This window comes from Oncorhynchus keta, chromosome 9 (genome assembly GCF_023373465.1).
Source record: "Oncorhynchus keta strain PuntledgeMale-10-30-2019 chromosome 9, Oket_V2, whole genome shotgun sequence".
Taxonomy (NCBI): Eukaryota; Metazoa; Chordata; class Actinopteri; order Salmoniformes; family Salmonidae; genus Oncorhynchus; species Oncorhynchus keta.
Window position 1 is genome coordinate 36,939,007 of NC_068429.1, and position 18,104 is coordinate 36,957,110.

General features: G+C 40.6%; 1 protein-coding gene across 1 annotated transcript in view; it reads left to right on the forward strand.

Moving 5' to 3' along the window:
- LOC118387698 (reticulon-4 receptor-like) overlaps positions 1–9,942 on the forward strand; it is a 36,267-nt gene extending 26,325 nt beyond the window's left edge. The window contains exon 2 of the mRNA XM_035776318.1: positions 7,797–9,942. Coding sequence (XP_035632211.1) covers positions 7,797–9,187 — 1,391 coding nt within the window. The 3' untranslated portion in view covers positions 9,188–9,942. The remainder of the gene's footprint in view (positions 1–7,796) is intronic.
- The last annotated feature ends 8,162 nt before the right edge of the window (positions 9,943–18,104 follow it).

Consider the following 18,104-nt stretch of genomic DNA (forward strand, 5'->3'; position numbering starts at 1 on the left):
TTTGCAAAGTCTGTGACTGATGTGATGCTCTGTCTGTGTCTGCTAGTTGGTTTAACCAGGGATATATTGATTTTGCAATATGCTGCCAGATCTGCAATTACAGTATTAGTTTATATCTGGAATTCATTCATACTGGAATTCATTCTAACTGATTCATTTGATTTAAAAAATCTGATTCAAATCTGAAACAAATGATTTTGCTCAAATACAGATGTAGGATCGTAATTTGATCACTCTATTGTTGCTGAGAATTTTCCTTAACAGAACAAAATGCACATTTATGGTGTATTTTAGGTTTATAATGGTTTCTAAAGCTTTCAGAAAAATATCCATTAATTACATATAATCCACATAAATGTTTACATTTCCTGTTGCTAGAGGATTATCTTCCTGCTGTAGCAAATTGGCTCAAATTAAGATCCTTCATCTTTACTGATACAGTTTGCTGGGTTGTGTGGTTTTAACCTGTCGAGTTGACTTCATGGATATTTACTGCAAACACTTCTTCCCGAGCTGACCTCAACGCTCTGAAGTTTTAATAGCTTGTTGTGACTGTCTGTACTGTGGCATCCTGTCTAGCAAGCATCAGCTTTTTCTTCTCGCATTGCTTGGTGCTGAAAGCTATGCTTTTTTCTCCCTCTGAAAAGTACCACTGGGATGGCTGCCACATATAATAGCCATAGACTTCCAAGCAGTGCAAAGATTGGTTTTATATGAAAAAGTATGTCATTGTCCGCTGTCTCTTGAGAATTGTGCTGGGAGGAGGCAATCTAATAGAGATCTAGGATCTTAATTTGAGCCAGTTTGCTACAGCAGGAAAATAATATTGAAGCAAAAAGGAAATGTTAATTATTATGTGGATTATAATTAATAGACATGTTTGCACCTGCAACCTGGGTGATCAAATTAAAATCCTACATCTGTAGCTGTATTTTTATAGGTCCTTTCTCAATGGTGCAAAGTGATTGCAAGATATCTGTACAATGGCTAAGGTTGGATTCCATTGGCTTTCAAATAATGGGGGTCCTGTAAATCTTTACAACCTGTTAAGACATTTGATGACACGTTGCTGTGAATTTACTGTAAACACATTATGAGTTGTTCCACCTCAAAAAGCACAAGAAAGAGGATTTCAACACCCACCATCTTAGATTGTTCTGAAATTGGTTATGTAGTTAGTAACCGATACAATAAGCATTCCTGCAACTTAATTTTTTTTTCTAATTGATTGCACCCAAATTGGCCATTTTAATTTATCAAACTTTTATTGGCCATTTTAATTTATAGGAATTTATAGGATAATATTCAATCAATATAGTACCCAACATCTGATTTGGACCGAACTTCTTCCTACTAATGAGTAAAAAATAAATAAAATAAAATCTATGGACCCCCTCACCCCACGCCAATCCCACCCCAACAACCAGTATACGTTTCAAGTCCCTATGTTTGACAAGTAGTATGAAGCTGTGGTTTGGAATATTGATTTTCCATACTATGTCATGTATTCTCTGTGAATCTGGTGATGTTCCCCCCGTTCAGAGAAATGAGTAATTGAAGTTGCTTCCATCATTTACCATGAAGTAGTGTTTTGACCATTAGATGCTGCTGTTCCTGCTATATCGCCTCACTATTTCATCCACTTCTCTGGTCTCTTGTGTTTACATATATTAAACAGATCACAACATTTTTCTTTGCAACTTTGGGAAGAAAACCAATCGATTTGGCTCATGAAGAAAATACATTGTGTGGTCAGCCTCACAATTCAAGTCCTCCGTGAAAGCAATTCAGGTCTTCTCTTACGCTTCATCTGTGTCCAAGAAACGGCCCCTTTGTGTATGGTTTATTCCCTTCACAAAAGCTCTAGATTAGTTACTGTTAGACCATTCCAGTTGAACAAGCAAATGATTAGGCTACAGCAGTTCTAATAGATTCACTCTTATGGTCTTCAATGGTAAAAGTCCCAAACACACACTGTGAAGTGTTTGGTAATGGTATTAGGTTGGGTTGGTTGGTCAATGTCACTAATCACAATACATATAGAGATGTTTCCTGAGATTTTTGTTGTGGTTGACAAAGTTGCAACGGGAATGTTGTGATCTATTTAATTTTTAATTTTTTAAAATTTTTTAATTTCACCTTTATTTAACCAGGTAGGCTAGTTGAGAACAGGTTCTCATTTGCAACTGCGACCTGGCCAAGATAAAGCATAGCAGTGTGAACAGACAACACAGAGTTATACATGGAGTAAACAATTAACAAGTCAATAACACAGAGAAAAAAGGGGAGTCTATATACAATGTGTGCAAAAGGCATGAGGAGGTAGGCGAATAATTACAATATTGCAGATTAACACTGGAGTGATAAATGATCAGATGATCATGTACAGGTAGAGATATTGGTGTGCAAAAGAGCAGAAAAGTAAATAAATAAAAACTGTGGGGATGAGGTAGGTGAAAATGGGTGTGCTATTTACCAATAGATTATGTACAGCTGCAGCGATCGGTTAGCTGCTCAGCTAGCTGATGTTTGAAGTTGGTGAGGGAGATAAAAGTCTCCAACTTCAGCGATTTTTGCAATTCGTTCCAGTCACAGGCAGCAGAGTACTGGAACGAAAGGCGGCCGAATGAGGTGTTGGCTTTAGGGATGATCAATGAGATACACCTGCTGGAGCGCGTGCTACGGATGGGTGTTGCCATCGTGACCAGTGAGCTGAGATAAGGTGGAGCTTTGCCTAGCATGGCCTTGTAGATGACCTGGAGCCAGTGGGTCTGGCGACGAATATGTAGCGAGGGCCAGCCGACTAGAGCATACAAGTCGCAGTGGTGGGTAGTATAAGGTGCTTTAGTGACAAAACGGATGGCACTGTGATAAACTGCATCCAGTTTGCTGAGAAGAGTGTTGGAAGCAATTTTGTAGATGACATCGCCGAAGTCGAGGATCGGTAGGATAGTCAGTTTTACTAGGGTAAGCTTGGCAGCGTGAGTGAAGGAGGCTTTGTTGCGGAATAGAAAGCCGATTCTTGATTTGATTTTCGATTGGAGATGTTTGATATGGGTCTGGAAGGAGAGTTTGCAGTCTAGCCAGACACCTAGGTACTTATAGGTGTCCACATATTCAAGGTCGGAACCATCCAGTGTGGTGATGCTAGTCGGGCATGCGGGTGCAGGCAGCGATCGGTTGAAAAGCATGCATTTGGTTTTAGTAGCGTTTAAGAGCAGTTGGAGGCCACGGAAGGAGTGTTGTATGGCATTGAAGCTCGATTGGAGGTTAGATAGCACAGTGTCCAATGACGGGCCGAAAGTGTATACAATGGTGTCGTCTGCGTAGAGGTGGATCAGGGCCCGCAGCAAGAGCAACATCATTGATATACACAGAGAAAAGAGTCGGCCCGAGAATTGAACCCTGTGGCACCCCCATAGAGACTGCCAGAGGACCGGACAACATGCCCTCCGATTTGACACACTGAACTCTGTCTGCAAAGTAATTGGTGAACCAGGCAAGGCAGTCATCCGAAAAACCGAGGCTACTGAGTCTGCCGATAAGAATATGGTGATTGACAGAGTCGAAAGCCTTGGCAAGGTCGATGAAGACGGCTGCACAGTACTGTCTTTTATCGATGGCGGTTATGATGTCGTTTAGTACCTTGAGTGTGGCTGAGGTGCACCCGTGACCGGCTCGGAAACCAGATTGCATAGCGGAGAAGGTACGGTGGGTTTCGAGATGGTCAGTGACCTGTTTGTTGACTTGGCTTTCGAAGACCTTAGATAGGCAGGGCAGGATGGATATAGGTCTGTAACAGTTTGGGTCCAGGGTGTCTCCCCCTTTGAAGAGGGGATGACTGCAGCAGCTTTCAATCCTTGGGGATCTCAGACGATATGAAAGAGAGGTTGAACAGGCTGGTAATAGGGGTTGCGACAATGGCGGCGGATAGTTTCAGAAATAGAGGGTCCAGATTGTCAAGCCCAGCTGATTTATACGGGTCCAGGTTTTGCAGCTCTTTCAGAACATCTGCCATCTGGATTTGGGTAAAGGAGAACCTGGAGAGGCTTGGGCGAGGAGCTGCGGGGGGGCCGGAGCTGTTGGCCGAGGTAGGAGTAGCCAGGCGGAAGGCATGGCCAGCCGTTGAGAAATGCTTGTTGAAGTTTTCGATAATCATGGATTTGTCGGTGGTGACCGTGTTCCCTAGCCTCAGTGCAGTGGGCAGCTGGGAGGAGGTGCTCTTGTTCTCCATGGACTTCACAGTGTCCCAGAACTTTTTGGAGTTGGAGCTACAGGATGCAAACTTCTGCCTGAAGAAGCTGGCCTTAGCTTTCCTGACTGACTGCGTGTATTGGTTCCTGACTTCCCTGAACTGTTGCATATCGCGGGGACTGTTCGATGCTATTGCAGTCCGCCACAGGATGTTTTTGTGCTGGTCAAGGGCAGTCAGGTCTGGAGTGAACCAAGGGCTGTATCTGTTCTTAGTTCTGCATTTTTTGAACGGAGCATGCTTATCTAAAATGGTGAGGAAGTTACTCTTAAAGAATGACCAGGCATCCTCAACTGACGGGATGAGGTCAATGTCCTTCCAGGATACCCGGGCCAGGTCGATTAGAAAGGCCTGCTCACAGAAGTGTTTTAGGGAGCGTTTGACAGTGATGAGGGATGGTAATAAACACAAGAGACGAGCAAAATGGAGACTTCAATTACTAATTTCTCTGAGCAGTGGTGGGAAAAAACATCACCAGATCCACAGGAAATGCATTACAAAGCTATGCAATATATTGCATTATATATTTGTATTAGTGTTGTCACAACATTTTAGTCCCCTATCCCATTTCTCCATCAACGTTAATGGGCTTGTAGGAAAATTCTTCATATTATAATTGCACCATAGGGATAGCCTTTCAGAGAGCTGTCTTTTGTGGACTATTTAAGGATTGTTGGGTGGAAGCATTATGTTTCTCAGAGAAAGACAAACTGAATTGCTTTCACAGAGGACTGGCTTGAACTATGAGGATGACCACACTATTGTATCTTTATTTAACTAGGCAAGTCAGTTAAGAATAATTTCTTATTTTCAATGACAGCCTAGGAACAGTGAGTTAACTGCCTTGTTCAGGGGTAGAACAACAGATTTTTACATTGACAACTCAGGGATTCGATCTTGCAACCTTTTGGTTATTAGTCCAAAGCTTTAACCACTAGGCGACCTGCCGCCCTCATGTTTTCATCATGAGCACAATCTATTGGTTTTCTTCCCAAAGTTGCAAAGGAAATGTTGTGATCTATTCAATAAACCCAAGAGACGAGCAAAGAGAAAATAGTGAGGCGGTATAGCAGGAACAGGAGCAACTAATGCTCCAAATATGGTACTTCCACACTACCTGATGGTAATCAATGCAAGCGACTTCAATTACTACTTTATCTGAACAGTGGTGGAAAAGAACATCACCAGATTCACAGGGAAACTGCTTATACTACATAAACATAAGGAATTTATACAGTATTCTGGTTGTTGGGATGTGATTGTTGTGTGGAGTGGGGGATCTGTGGGTGGCTTTAAACCTTTTTATTCCTAATGTCTTACTCATTGGTAGGAACATGTTTTGTCCAGATCGAATTTTGGGTACTACAGAATATTTATTGAATATTGTCTAAATCCTGTAAATTACATTTAAAATCGGCAATTTGGGTGCAATCAATATATTAATTTCTCAAAAATCAGGAATGCCAATCTTACCTGTTTCTAACTACAGAAACGATTTCAGAACAATCGGAGATGGTGGTTGTCATGGCTTGCTGAAATGACACGAAATGATTCTTACGTCAATACTTACCTACATCTTTGAGTGCATTGTACAGTTTTAGCTTTCAATTTATGGTCAGAAAATGCACACATTCTGTTTAGTTCTTACAGTCGCCAAATACAGTATTCATTTGGGAACCACCGCTTAGTGCCTGAAATTATGATGGCTTAATTTACATAATAATTAGCCGTGGGGACTTTTACGATAGAGAAAATAATGCTGGAGCTGTGAGCATTTCTTCGGAGATGTCTAATAGTAGCAATAAACTAGCATCTGCGCCAGGGGATTTTTTAATTTAGGTGACTAAGGCCTGCTTCTGAGTCCGGTGGGCAATGCCCACATCCCAGAACATATCGGGCAATGCTAATAATATGACTGTCTAGTTGGAATTGCTCTGATGAAATGACTAGAATACAAATAGATTATATTGTGTGAATTAGCGTTATCTATTGTTTTGTTCACAAGCATCATTCTCTCGCTCTCTCTCTATTCATCTATGTGTCATTCAGTTGTTGGTTCTTTGGAGTCATAATTAGTCTGTTATTTAAAAGCCATCTGGTTTGAAGATGCTTTGTCTTCAAATGATCACTCCTGCTGTTTAAAAAAAAACGGTGCCCTATTAGACTCCAGTCTCACTGTTGCCGGTCTGACAGCCTTCACAAGCCTCACAAATTCTAATGCTCATAGCCATTATTACAACCATATTATATTCCTCTTGTTTCCATGAATTAACTGCACATATCAACAGGCAAATACCTGTAGTCCATAAAATGTGTTGGTGAAGCACGTAGCAATGCAATGTAAAACCTTTGAGGATAATGGCACGTTTTAAAGGCAATGAAAGCAAATACGTTGGTTCTATCAAATTGAGGTTTCCTTTTACGATAAGAGAGACTTACAGTGTAGTAACCGTAGGAGGAAAGCACATCCTGCACTGGAGACGAGTTCTGTCTGATCTCATCTGCAGTAGGCATTCCACAAGGTTACATGTGATGTCAGCACTGGTATGAGAGACCTGTGTCAATTGCCCTTTCAAGCATGCAAATCCACTCTGAGATCTCTAGCACAGGCCGAGTGGCAATTCCCAGGTGTCCTCATATGTGATTAGTTCCATTTGTTCTGTTAGTGTTGAGGATTTTTTGCTCAACCCACCAATGTTTTATTAATTTGTGAAATAGTCCAACCCCCACCCCCACTCTCTCGTTTCCTCCCTCTCTCCCTCCATCGTTTTCCTTTCTCTTCTTCTCTCTGGTCTGTGCTTCCAGAAGAGGATTGAAATTGAACTGGTAAAAAGCTACCCAATTTGAGATAAATCTCCAGCTGGTGTGTAATCCAGCTGCTCTCCACTTTTAGATTAGCAAAATGTGCTTTACTCATAGAGGGAAATGCAGAGTTTTTGATGTAAATTGACTGAGTGTCATAAGTGCATTATATCCATTTCACTTAATAAATATTGGTTTCTGTGGGGCTGTATAATCCCTTTGGCGTTTGCCCTGATGTCTTTGAATTCCGTTTTTCATTCAAATACATGAAGAAAAGAGAATGTCAACGTTCTTATGCAGTTAGATGTCTGAACAGAGATGAATTGTTATGGCACAGCCAGCGAAAACGAAACCAGGATCTTCTACACTGTTAAGACTTGCAAAACTGATTTATTTTAAGGTTTGCAAATATGGCCACGGCCATTTTATAGAAGGTAGTGTGTTGCTGCCTCATTCCATAAAATCATAAAATCTAAAGAGCACTACATTACAATATGTACAATCAAAATATTCTCGCATTAAAATGAATTCCACAATTCTACTTGTATTATTTTATTTTCCATTATTTTTAGGTTCTAGCTTTTATAGCAACTGTGAGTAATTTTAAGGGACTGTTTAAATGTGCTACAGTATGCTAAACGATAGCACCTTATTTATTTTGGATGATTTACAGCAGATAGTTTTTTTCTTCTGTGAACCCCAACAAACTCTCATTACCCACTCGTGTCTTTCTCATTTGCAGTTGGCGAACTCTACATTCTGATCCTCTGGCTTCAATTAGTGCCTCCGATAGAGGGTCGAGTGGAGGGCTGCCCAGCGCCATGCATATGCCACAGCGAGCCACGGCCCACCCTGGCCTGCCAGCAGCAGGGCCTCTACTCCATCCCCACAGAGATCCCTGTCCACAGCCAACGGATTTTCCTCCAGAACAACAAGCTAACTGTGGTGCGCTCCACCAGCTTCAGCCCCTGCAGGAACCTTACTGTCCTCTGGCTCTACTCCAACAACATCAGCCACATTGAGGCCGGGGCCTTTTACGGCCTGGAGAGGCTGGAGGAGCTGGACATAGGGGACAATGATTTAAGGATCATCAGCCCCACAGCTTTCAGAGGCCTCTCCAGACTGCACACCCTGCATCTGCACAGGTGTGGCTTGTCTGAGCTGCCTGTGGGTGTGTTTAGGGGACTCTTTTCCCTGCAGCACCTCTATCTCCAGGACAACAGTTTACTAACTCTGCATGACGATACGTTTCTGGACCTAGCTAACCTGACCTACCTGTTCCTCCACAACAACAAGATAAAGACTGTGACGGATCACATGCTGCGCGGCTTGGTAAGCCTGGATCGCTTGCTTCTCCATCAGAATCTAGTGACCTTTGTCCAGCGCAAGGCATTTCATGACCTGCGCAAGCTGACCACTTTGTTTCTGTTCTTCAATAATTTAACAGTGTTGACAGGGGAGACCATGGACCCATTGGTGTCCCTCCAGTACCTGCGTCTGAATGGGAACCAGTGGATCTGTGACTGCCGGGCCAGGACCCTGTGGGATTGGTTCAAGGGCTTCAAAGGGTCTAGCTCAGAGCTTGAGTGCCATGTTCCAGCTAGACTGGCTGGGAAAGACCTGAAACGGTTAAAGAGCCCTGACCTGGAGGGTTGTTATGAGAGCTCTCAACATACTTGGGTTAGTGTGTTCAGTTCTAAGGTTCGCTCTGGAAAACTCACCACGGAGAGTCCACTTAGGGCTGGTATTCCTAGGTGCTGCCTCTCAGACAACGACAAGTCCTCCATCATCTCCAGTAAGGGTCTTCCAGATCAGTCCTCCTACAACAGCAGACAAATCACCAACAATCCTCTGAAGGAGAAGGAAAACATCTCAAAAACTAAGCTTATGGAAGCTGACCCCAACGAACCCCAGAACAAAGAGAGCCTGAACGATGGGCCAGGAGGAACATTATCTAACAATCTGGACCATTCATCAGAAGATCTAGATCCCTCCAATGACACTGAAAAAAAGAAAATGTGTACAAAGGAGAACATGTCAGACTCTCTCTGTCTCAAGTCCCACGGATCTACAATCGGAGCATGGAGGCTTATCATTCTTCTTTTGTTTTGGCTATCCTTAGACTTCAGTTAGGATTTACAATCACAGAGGGCCAGTGTAAGGCCAGTACAGGAGGCCCTGCTAAGTACCAGGGGTGGGAAGGGGGAAATATTTCATAGATCTAAAGATATGAATCTGAAAAGAGAAATGGAAGCGCTAAAAAAACACACATCAACAAATGGATGCCTTTCTACAGTATGTCAATTTCAAATGTATATATTTCATGGATTTGTGCCCAGTTTTGCTCAGCTATGAAAATGACTTCTTCTGGGAGGTCCTATCGTCTCTAAGCTTACTCTGCCAATGGTGGTGACTGGTTATTACAAAGACAATGAAACAGTGCTACTGTTTAAAATCCAAAACCTTTCGAGGTTTCCTTCATAACAACCCCAAAGATGTGACAGATCTTACTCCATGTATTTTTGTTAATGATGATTTTTATGTTCATAAGTGTAAACGTACAAATGCTTTGGTCTCGATTCAATCCGTTTCGCCGAAGTTCAGCCTTAGCCAGATTGAGCCGACATATGCAGCGTTTACCGTGAATGCAGTCTCCTCGAACGTAGGAACATTGCCTTTACGTTTCAAACAGGTTGTCATGCTGACATTCAGCACTACAGATTGAACCGAGACCTTGATATTTCTGCGTTTTGTTTTCTTGTCACGCTGTGGTTACAGTTAGCATTCTCAAAAGAGTGCTGTCTATTCATTCACTCTTCATTCATATGCATTTTATTTTACTTGTGTAAAAGTATAAATATATTACAAATAAAGTATTCTCTTTCTTACATTTGTTATGTTATCTATTCAAGCAAATGAATAATGTATAGTTAATCACCAGCTTGCTTTGTATGAGTAGGAAAAATAGCCTCTGTTCCTGGTTATCAACTCCACAGAAGGGAAAGCATTGTCAATAGTGATTGTCTTGTCTCTGGCAGCTTAGTAACGTAATGACATTTTCTATTTGGATAAATACAATGTTTAACCTCCTGAGAAACCACTATTTTTTTCATGAAGATGTAATTATTGCGAAACCCAAGAGTGGAGACCTGCTGAAAACAACATTGAAACAGACATAAATCAATGTGGGGTTGCCGATGCACCTCCACGCTGTGAATTCAAGGCCAATCTCAGGGATATTGGAAATATATTAAGTTTAATCATGCTTTCCTGCCACTGAATATCTAATAGGTCATAGAAGGGTGTGGCTGACTCCTTTCATTTAAATGAAAAGACTTTCAAATTCATATTGTTCGTCCAATTGTTGCGGGATTTCAAACGAATTGAATTGAATCCCACCACTCCCAGTAGTACTAGCCAATATACAGTGCATTCGGAAAGTATTCAGACCCTTTTTACGTTACAGCCTTATTCTAAATGTAACGATGTTCGTCTGAAGAAGGTGTGGACCAAAGGGCAGCGTGGTAAGTGTTCATGTTATTTTTATTTCAACTGAACACAAAACAAAATAACAAGGAGAATGAACGAAAACGAAACAGTCCTGTCAGGTGCAGAAACACAAAAAAAGAAAACAACTACCCACAAATCATAGTGGGAAAACAGGCTGCCTAAGTATGGTTCCCAATCAGAGACAACGATAAACAACTGCCTCTGATTGGGAACCATACCAGGCCAAACACAGAAATACAAAAACATAGAACAACACATAGAATGCCCACCCCAACGCCCTGACCAAATTAAAATAGGGACATAAAAACGAACTAAGGTCAGGACGTGACAGTAAAATAGTTTTTTTTTACACACAATACACCATAATGACACACCGAAAACAGGTTTTTCAACATTTTTTGCTAATTTATAAAAATTTAAAACAGAAATACCTTATTTACATAAGTATGACACTCAGAATTTGAGCTCAGGTAAATCCAAGCCATGAGGTAGAAGGAATTGTCCAGAGAGCTCTGAGACAGGATTGTGTCAAGGCACAGATCTGGGGAAGGGTACCAACACATTTCTGCAGCATTGAAGGTCCCCAAGTACACCGTGGCCTCCATCATTCTTAAATGGAAGAAGTTTGGAACCGCCAAGACTCTTCCTAGAGCTGGAAGCCAGGCAAAACTGAGCAATCGGAGGGAGAAGGGCCTTGGTCAGGGAGGTGACTAAGAAGCCCCAGAGTTCCTCTGCGGAGATGGGAGAACCTTCCAGAAGGACAACCATATCTGCAGTACTCCACCAATCAGGCCTATATGGTAGAGTGGCCAGACAGAAGCCACTCCTCAGAAAAGGGCACATGAAAGCCAGCTTGGAGTTTGCCGAAAATACATCTAAAAGAATCTCAGAGCATGAGAAACAAGATTGCCAAGCGTCACGTCTGGAGGGAACCTGACACCATCTCTACAGTTAAGTATGGTGGTGGAAGCATCATGCTGTGGGGAAGTTTTTCAGTGGCAGGGACTGGGAGACTAGTCAGGATTGAGAGAAAGATGAACAGAGCAAAGTACAGAGATCCTTGATGAAACCTGCTCCAGAATGCTCAGGACTTCAGAATGGAGTGAAGGTTCACCTTCTAACAGGACAATGCAGGATGGGCTTCAAGGTCTCTGAATGTCCTTGAGTGGCCCAGCCCAAGCCCGGACTTGAACCCAATCGAACATCTCTGGAGAGACCTGAAAATAGCTGTGAAGCGATGCTCCACATCCAACCTGACAGAGCCTGAGATGAGAGAATGGGAGAAACTCTCCAAATACAGGTGTGCCAAGCTTTTAGCGACATACCCAAAGGTGCTTCAACAAAGTACTGAGTAAAGGATCTGAATACTTACAGTACCAGTCAAGAGTTTGGACACACCTACTCATTCAAGGGTTTTTCTTTATTTTTTACGATTTTCTATGTTATAGAATAACACTGAAGACATACAAAATTTGAAATAACACATATGGAATCATGCAGTAACCAAAAAAAGTGTTTAACAAATCAAAATATATTTGAAATTTGACATTTTTCAAAGTAGCCACCCTTTGCCTTAATGGCAGCTTTGCACACTCTTGGCATTCTCTCAACCAGCTTCATGAGTTAGGCCAAATAAATTCTTCACGGATTTCAAGTAACAGACACATCTCAACATCAACTGTTCAGCGGAGACTGTGTGAATTATTCCTTCATTGTTGAATTGCTGCAAAGAAACCACTACTAAAGAACACGAATAAGAAGAAGAGACTTTCTTGGGCCAAGGAACACGAGACCAGTGGAAATCTGTCCTTTGGTCTGATGACTTGAAATTTGTGAGATGCAGAGTAGGTGAACGGGTGATCTGTGCATTTGTGGTTCCCACCATAAAGCATGGAGGAGGAGGTGTGACGGTGTGGGGGTTCTTTGCTGGTGAAACTGTCTGTGATTAATTTAGAATTCAAGGCACACTTAACCAGCATGGCTACCACAGCATCCTGCAGCGATATGCCATCCCATCTGATTGTCTATTTTGAAGAATCTCAAATATAAAATGTGTTTTGATTTGTTTAACACTTTTTTGGTAATGATTCCATGTGTTATTTCATAGTTTTGACGTCTTCACTATTATTCTACAATATAGAAAATGGTGTCAAAACTTTGGACTGGTACTGTATGTAAATTAAATATTTCCTCATTTTAATTATTTTGTTTTAGCAAAAAAATCTAAAAACCTGTTTTTGCTTCGTCGTTGTCGGGTATTTTGTGAAGATTGTTGAGGGGGAAAAACGATTAAATAAATTTTAGAATAAGGCTGAAACGTAACAAAATATGGAAAAAGTCAAGGGGTCTGAATACTTTGCAAATTTACTGTAAAAGCAATAACACAATACTTTGTAAAGAAAATATGAATGATATAATAGCAATAGATGTGTATAACAGAATCACTTCAATAGTGAAAATTCTCATTTACATTCTGCTGTTTTACTGAAGGAATTTGTTGCAGTCCTCTTTTGACAGTTTCTAGGCAGCATTGCACCTATGGGACTTTGCATTATATGCTTAAGGCATCTGTCAGCCCATTTCAACAAAAGGCAGTAATGTAATGGGAAATGTTCCTCCTGCACAGAGTTCCTTTCCAAATAGTATCATCCAAACTATCATTGACTTTCAGGGGAATATGGTCTTTTAGATTCCTCCACACATGTATTAGCATAATGTACAGTATGTAAAAGAGTTCAATAGGTGCAAATCATTGTTTTGGAGAAATATATATAATTTTAAAGACAATAGTTTTTCCAGTCAATCATACAGTCATTCAAGGTTAACTTTCTCATAGGAATATTTAATCAATTCAATATTTAACCAGAAACAATATTTCCACTGGACCTCATGGACGAAACTTTTTGAGTGAAAGGGTTGTTAATACTTGTATAACGAGCACTAGTACTTGTATCTCAGCATTTAAACATAGATCCCATTTCTATTCCATAGGCAATTTCCATAACACATGAATCATTCAGGAACACAAACATGCTCAGGATCGATACTGTAAGGGCCCAAGGCAACATCACAGGACCCCATCATAGGCGCTTGGGTTTTATTGGAATTACTCAAAAGAGACCTGCTCGAAAGGTTGCGGATGCCAACTCCTGATAAATTACAGCACTTTTCTGTTCCACTTGGACTTTTTGTTTCGATAAATACCTTTGATTGTGCTTGAGTCACTGACAGTAGCTAGATATGAATGGTGGCAAATAGGAACGATTGATTACTGCAGCTCATCTATCTTGGTCAAGTAAAATGAGTGTTTCACACACAGAGATGTGAAACGTAGTCCATCATTTTCAATTGGCCCCTAAGACCCTCACAAACTTCTACAGATGCACAATTGAGAGCATCCTGTTGGAAATGCAATTAGCATAACAAAAACAATCTCCATAAAAATCAGTCAGTTTAAGCGAGATATACAGTGCCTTGCGAAAGTATTCGGCCCCCTTGAACTTTGCGACCTTTTGCCACATTTCAGGCTTCAAACATAAAGATATAAAACTTATTTTTTTTGTGGAGAATCAACAACAAGTGGGACACAATCATGAAGTGGAATGACATTTATTGGATATTTAAAACTTTTTTAATAAATCAAAAACTGAAAAATTGGGCGTGCAAAATTATTCAGCCCCTTTACTTTCAGTGCAGCAAACTCTCTCCAGAAGTTCAGTGAGGATCTCTGAATGATCCAATGTTGACCTAAATGACTAATTATGATAAATACAATCCACCTGTGTGTAATCAAGTCTCCGTATAAATGCACCTGCACTGTGATAGTCTCAGAGGTCCGTTAAAAGCGCAGAGAGCATCATGAAGAACAAGGAACACACCAGGCAGGTCCGAGATACTGTTGTGAAGAAGTTTAAAGCCGGATTTGGATACAAAAAGATTTCCCAAGCTTTAAACATCCCAAGGAGCACTGTGCAAGCGATATTATTGAAATGGAAGGAGAATCAGACCACTGCAAATCTACCAAGACCTGGCCGTCCCTCTAAACTTTCAGCTCATACAAGGAGAAGACTGATCAGAGATGCAGCCAAGAGGCCCATGATCACTCTGGATGAACTGCAGAGATCTACAGCTGAGGTGGGAGACTCTGTCCATAGGACAACAATCAGTCGTATATTGCACAAATCTGGCCTTTATGGAAGAGTGGCAAGAAGAAAGCCATTTCTTAAAGATATCCATAAAAAGTGTTGTTTAAAGTTAGCCACAAGCCACCTGGGAGACACAACAAACATGTGGAAGAAGGTGCTCTGGTCAGATGAAACCAAAATTGAACTTTTTAGCAACAATGCAAAATGTTATGTTTGGCGTAAAAGCAACACAGCTCATCACCCTGAACACACCATCCCCACTGTCAAACATGGTGGTGGCAGCATCATGGTTTGGGCCTGCTTTTCTTCAGCAGGGACAGGGAAGATGGTTCAAATTGATGGGAAGATGGATGGAGCCAAATACAGGACCATTCTGGAAGAAAACCTGATGGAGTCTGCAAAAGACCTGAGACTGGGACGGAGATTTGTCTTCCAACAAGACAATGATCCAAAACATAAAGTAAAATCTACAATGGAATGGTTCAAAAATAAACATATCCAGGTGTTAGAATGGCCAAGTCAAAGTCCAGACCTGAATCCAATCGAGAATCTGTGGAAAGAACTGAAAACTGCTGTTCACAAATGCTCTCCATCCAACCTCACTGAGCTTGAGCTGTTTTGCAAGGAGGAATGGGAAAAAAATTCAGTCTCTCGATGTGCAAAACTGATAGAGACATACCCCAAGCGACTTACAGCTGTAATCGCAGCAAAAGGTGGCGCTACAAAGTATTGACTTAAGGGGGCTGAATAATTTTCCACGCCCAATTTTTCAGTTTTTGATTTGTTAAAAAAGTTTGAAATATCCAATAAATGTCGTTCCACTTCATGATTGTGTCCCACTTGTTGTTGATTCTTACCAAAAAAAATACAGTTTATATCTTTATGTTTGAAGCCTGAAATGTGGCAAAAGGTCGCAAAGTTCAAGGGGGCCGAATACTTTCGCAAGGCATTGTATCTGTTCTTTGCATTGATTGCGTGTCCATCCACTGCATCTGCGTCTGCAGTGAACGGTGATAGAGCTAGAGCTAGAGTTTGTCAGATCATGAGACATCTCAAAAATCGGTCTACAGACAAAATTGTCTGTAGCGTCCGAACGGTTTGGCCTACATTATGACCCCTCTATCGTAAGGTGACACTAACGAACACATACATACCAGTTGTTTTGCTCTCGTCTGAAGGTCCCCCGGTTCCAGTTGAAAAAAATGTATGGATGTAAGTATGGAGACTGTTTAGTGCCAATATAAAGGGTTAAATAGGTGTAAAAACGATTAATGAAAATGTTTCCAGATCTTTCTTATATCTCTCAAATATAGGACACACACTTCAGAACAAACTTCCCTTTTATTTTATTTTTGGGACTTATGTTCCATGTTGTGAATCCGTTATTCAATGCGTATGTATAGGCTAATAGCAGTAAGGCCAAATAAAACATTTCAACATAATAATTTTCGTATATATTTTTTGATACTTCAAGGAGTCTTAAAATTAAATATCAAATAGCTAAATGATATGACCTTCTTAAAACAAATCCATATAGCATAGTATTAATGATTTTTTAGCCGAACTGAAGCATGCTGACGCTTTTAGACTGTACAGGCCCTCATTTGCTCCAGGGGCGCCATACTACTCTGGCTGACCCTGTAAAATAACACATTTCACTGCACCTATCTGGTGTATGTGACAATAAAACACATTATTTTATTCTTATCCTTATTATTACTACTGTCAATGATGGGATTAAATTAAATGTGTTTGAAATCTAGCAACAATTGGACTAACAATACGAATTTGAAAGTCTTTCAGGCTTCTAATTACTCATTCGTTCCCTCATTCATTCAACAAGACAAACTTCAAAACTGCTTATCAGTTCAAAGCAAAAAGCAAAAACAATCATATATAATATATGAATAAATAATATACTCATATAGGGCCAGATTCAGACTTCGCACATTTACGCCTTTCTTATGCACGCCTTACTTGCTCGCGCTTAATAAATGTAATTCAACCACTGAAAACCCTCCCACTTGCTGGCCAACAGATTTCTCATGGAATTTCCATTCAATAGGGTTTTCCGAACATTTATCTAATGCCTTCCCTTTAATTGTGTGTACCTTTAATTAGACTTTTCTCGAGAGAAACTAGAATATATGGAGAGAACAGTTAGGGGTCAAGGAAAGAAAGCCATGTAGACCTAAGTACACACATATTCGTCGACTTTCAGCAACAATTGGTTGATTTAAAAATACTCTGATCTTTTATATTATGTAGGGTCATTCATGAATAATACAAAACAAATATTTTGGAGAGCCTTCACGCTCAAAACATATTGGTGAATTAAAACAATACAGTGGTTTCATCCTGAAAGATGCCATATTCAATTGTACAAACCATGAAATATTGGAAGGTGGGAAAAGTGTACAGTAGGTGTTCAACAGTAGTCCTATAAATCTACCCAAATAATCCTCACTAATCATGGAACTGTGATGACAACGGTCCAGTCGTCATGAACCATGCGTCAGGCTCTAGGTTTACACTGATACCTATGGTCTACGTTCCATAATGATTCAAATAGGCTACATGTCCCAAATGATTACACAACTTATAATAATATACTCATGATCCACTAGCAATCCTCAGGAACAACCACGCAAACATGACAGAGGAAAGAAAGGTGAACTAACTATGTTAATGGAATGATGCAAAATGTAAGAACACTAATGTGACCGTGATAAATGTATGTGGGTACAATTGACGGTGGCTACTGATAGTGGCTAATATTTAACATGATACAAATTGTAAAAAAGTACAGCAAAAGTCAGAGCACAATTTTTGGATTGATATTATTAGGATCCCCATTAGCCAAAGCCAACGTCTAGAGCTTAGACTTTACAATTTACATACATTTAAAAAACTTAACATAGACATGACATGATAAAAAAATAAAAAAACTACAACTAAAGATACACAAATGTACACAAATTTAATATAAGAAACAGCACAACCAAAGAACAATAATACGTGGGTATGTAGAGTGTGTATTAGAGATTGTGCAGGAGAGGCGATGTGCCATGAGGTGTTGCTTTATTCGTTTTTTGAAACCACGTTTGCTGTTCCAATTTGTTCCAGACCTGGGTACTATGCAAAGACCCTTGGCGTCATGTCTGTGGGGTAAGTGTGTGTGTCAGTGATGTGAGTAAGTTGACTATGCAAACAATTTGAAATGAATGTTTCTTATAAAAACAAGAAGTGATGCGGTCAGTCTCTCATAAACTGTTAGAAAAGAAAGTCTGGCATGCATAGTATTGATATTAGCCCTCAGACTACAGAGAAGAGCAAAATGTGCTGCTCTGTTCTGGGCCATCTGTAGCCTTTCTAGGTCATAATATTCAGCGCCT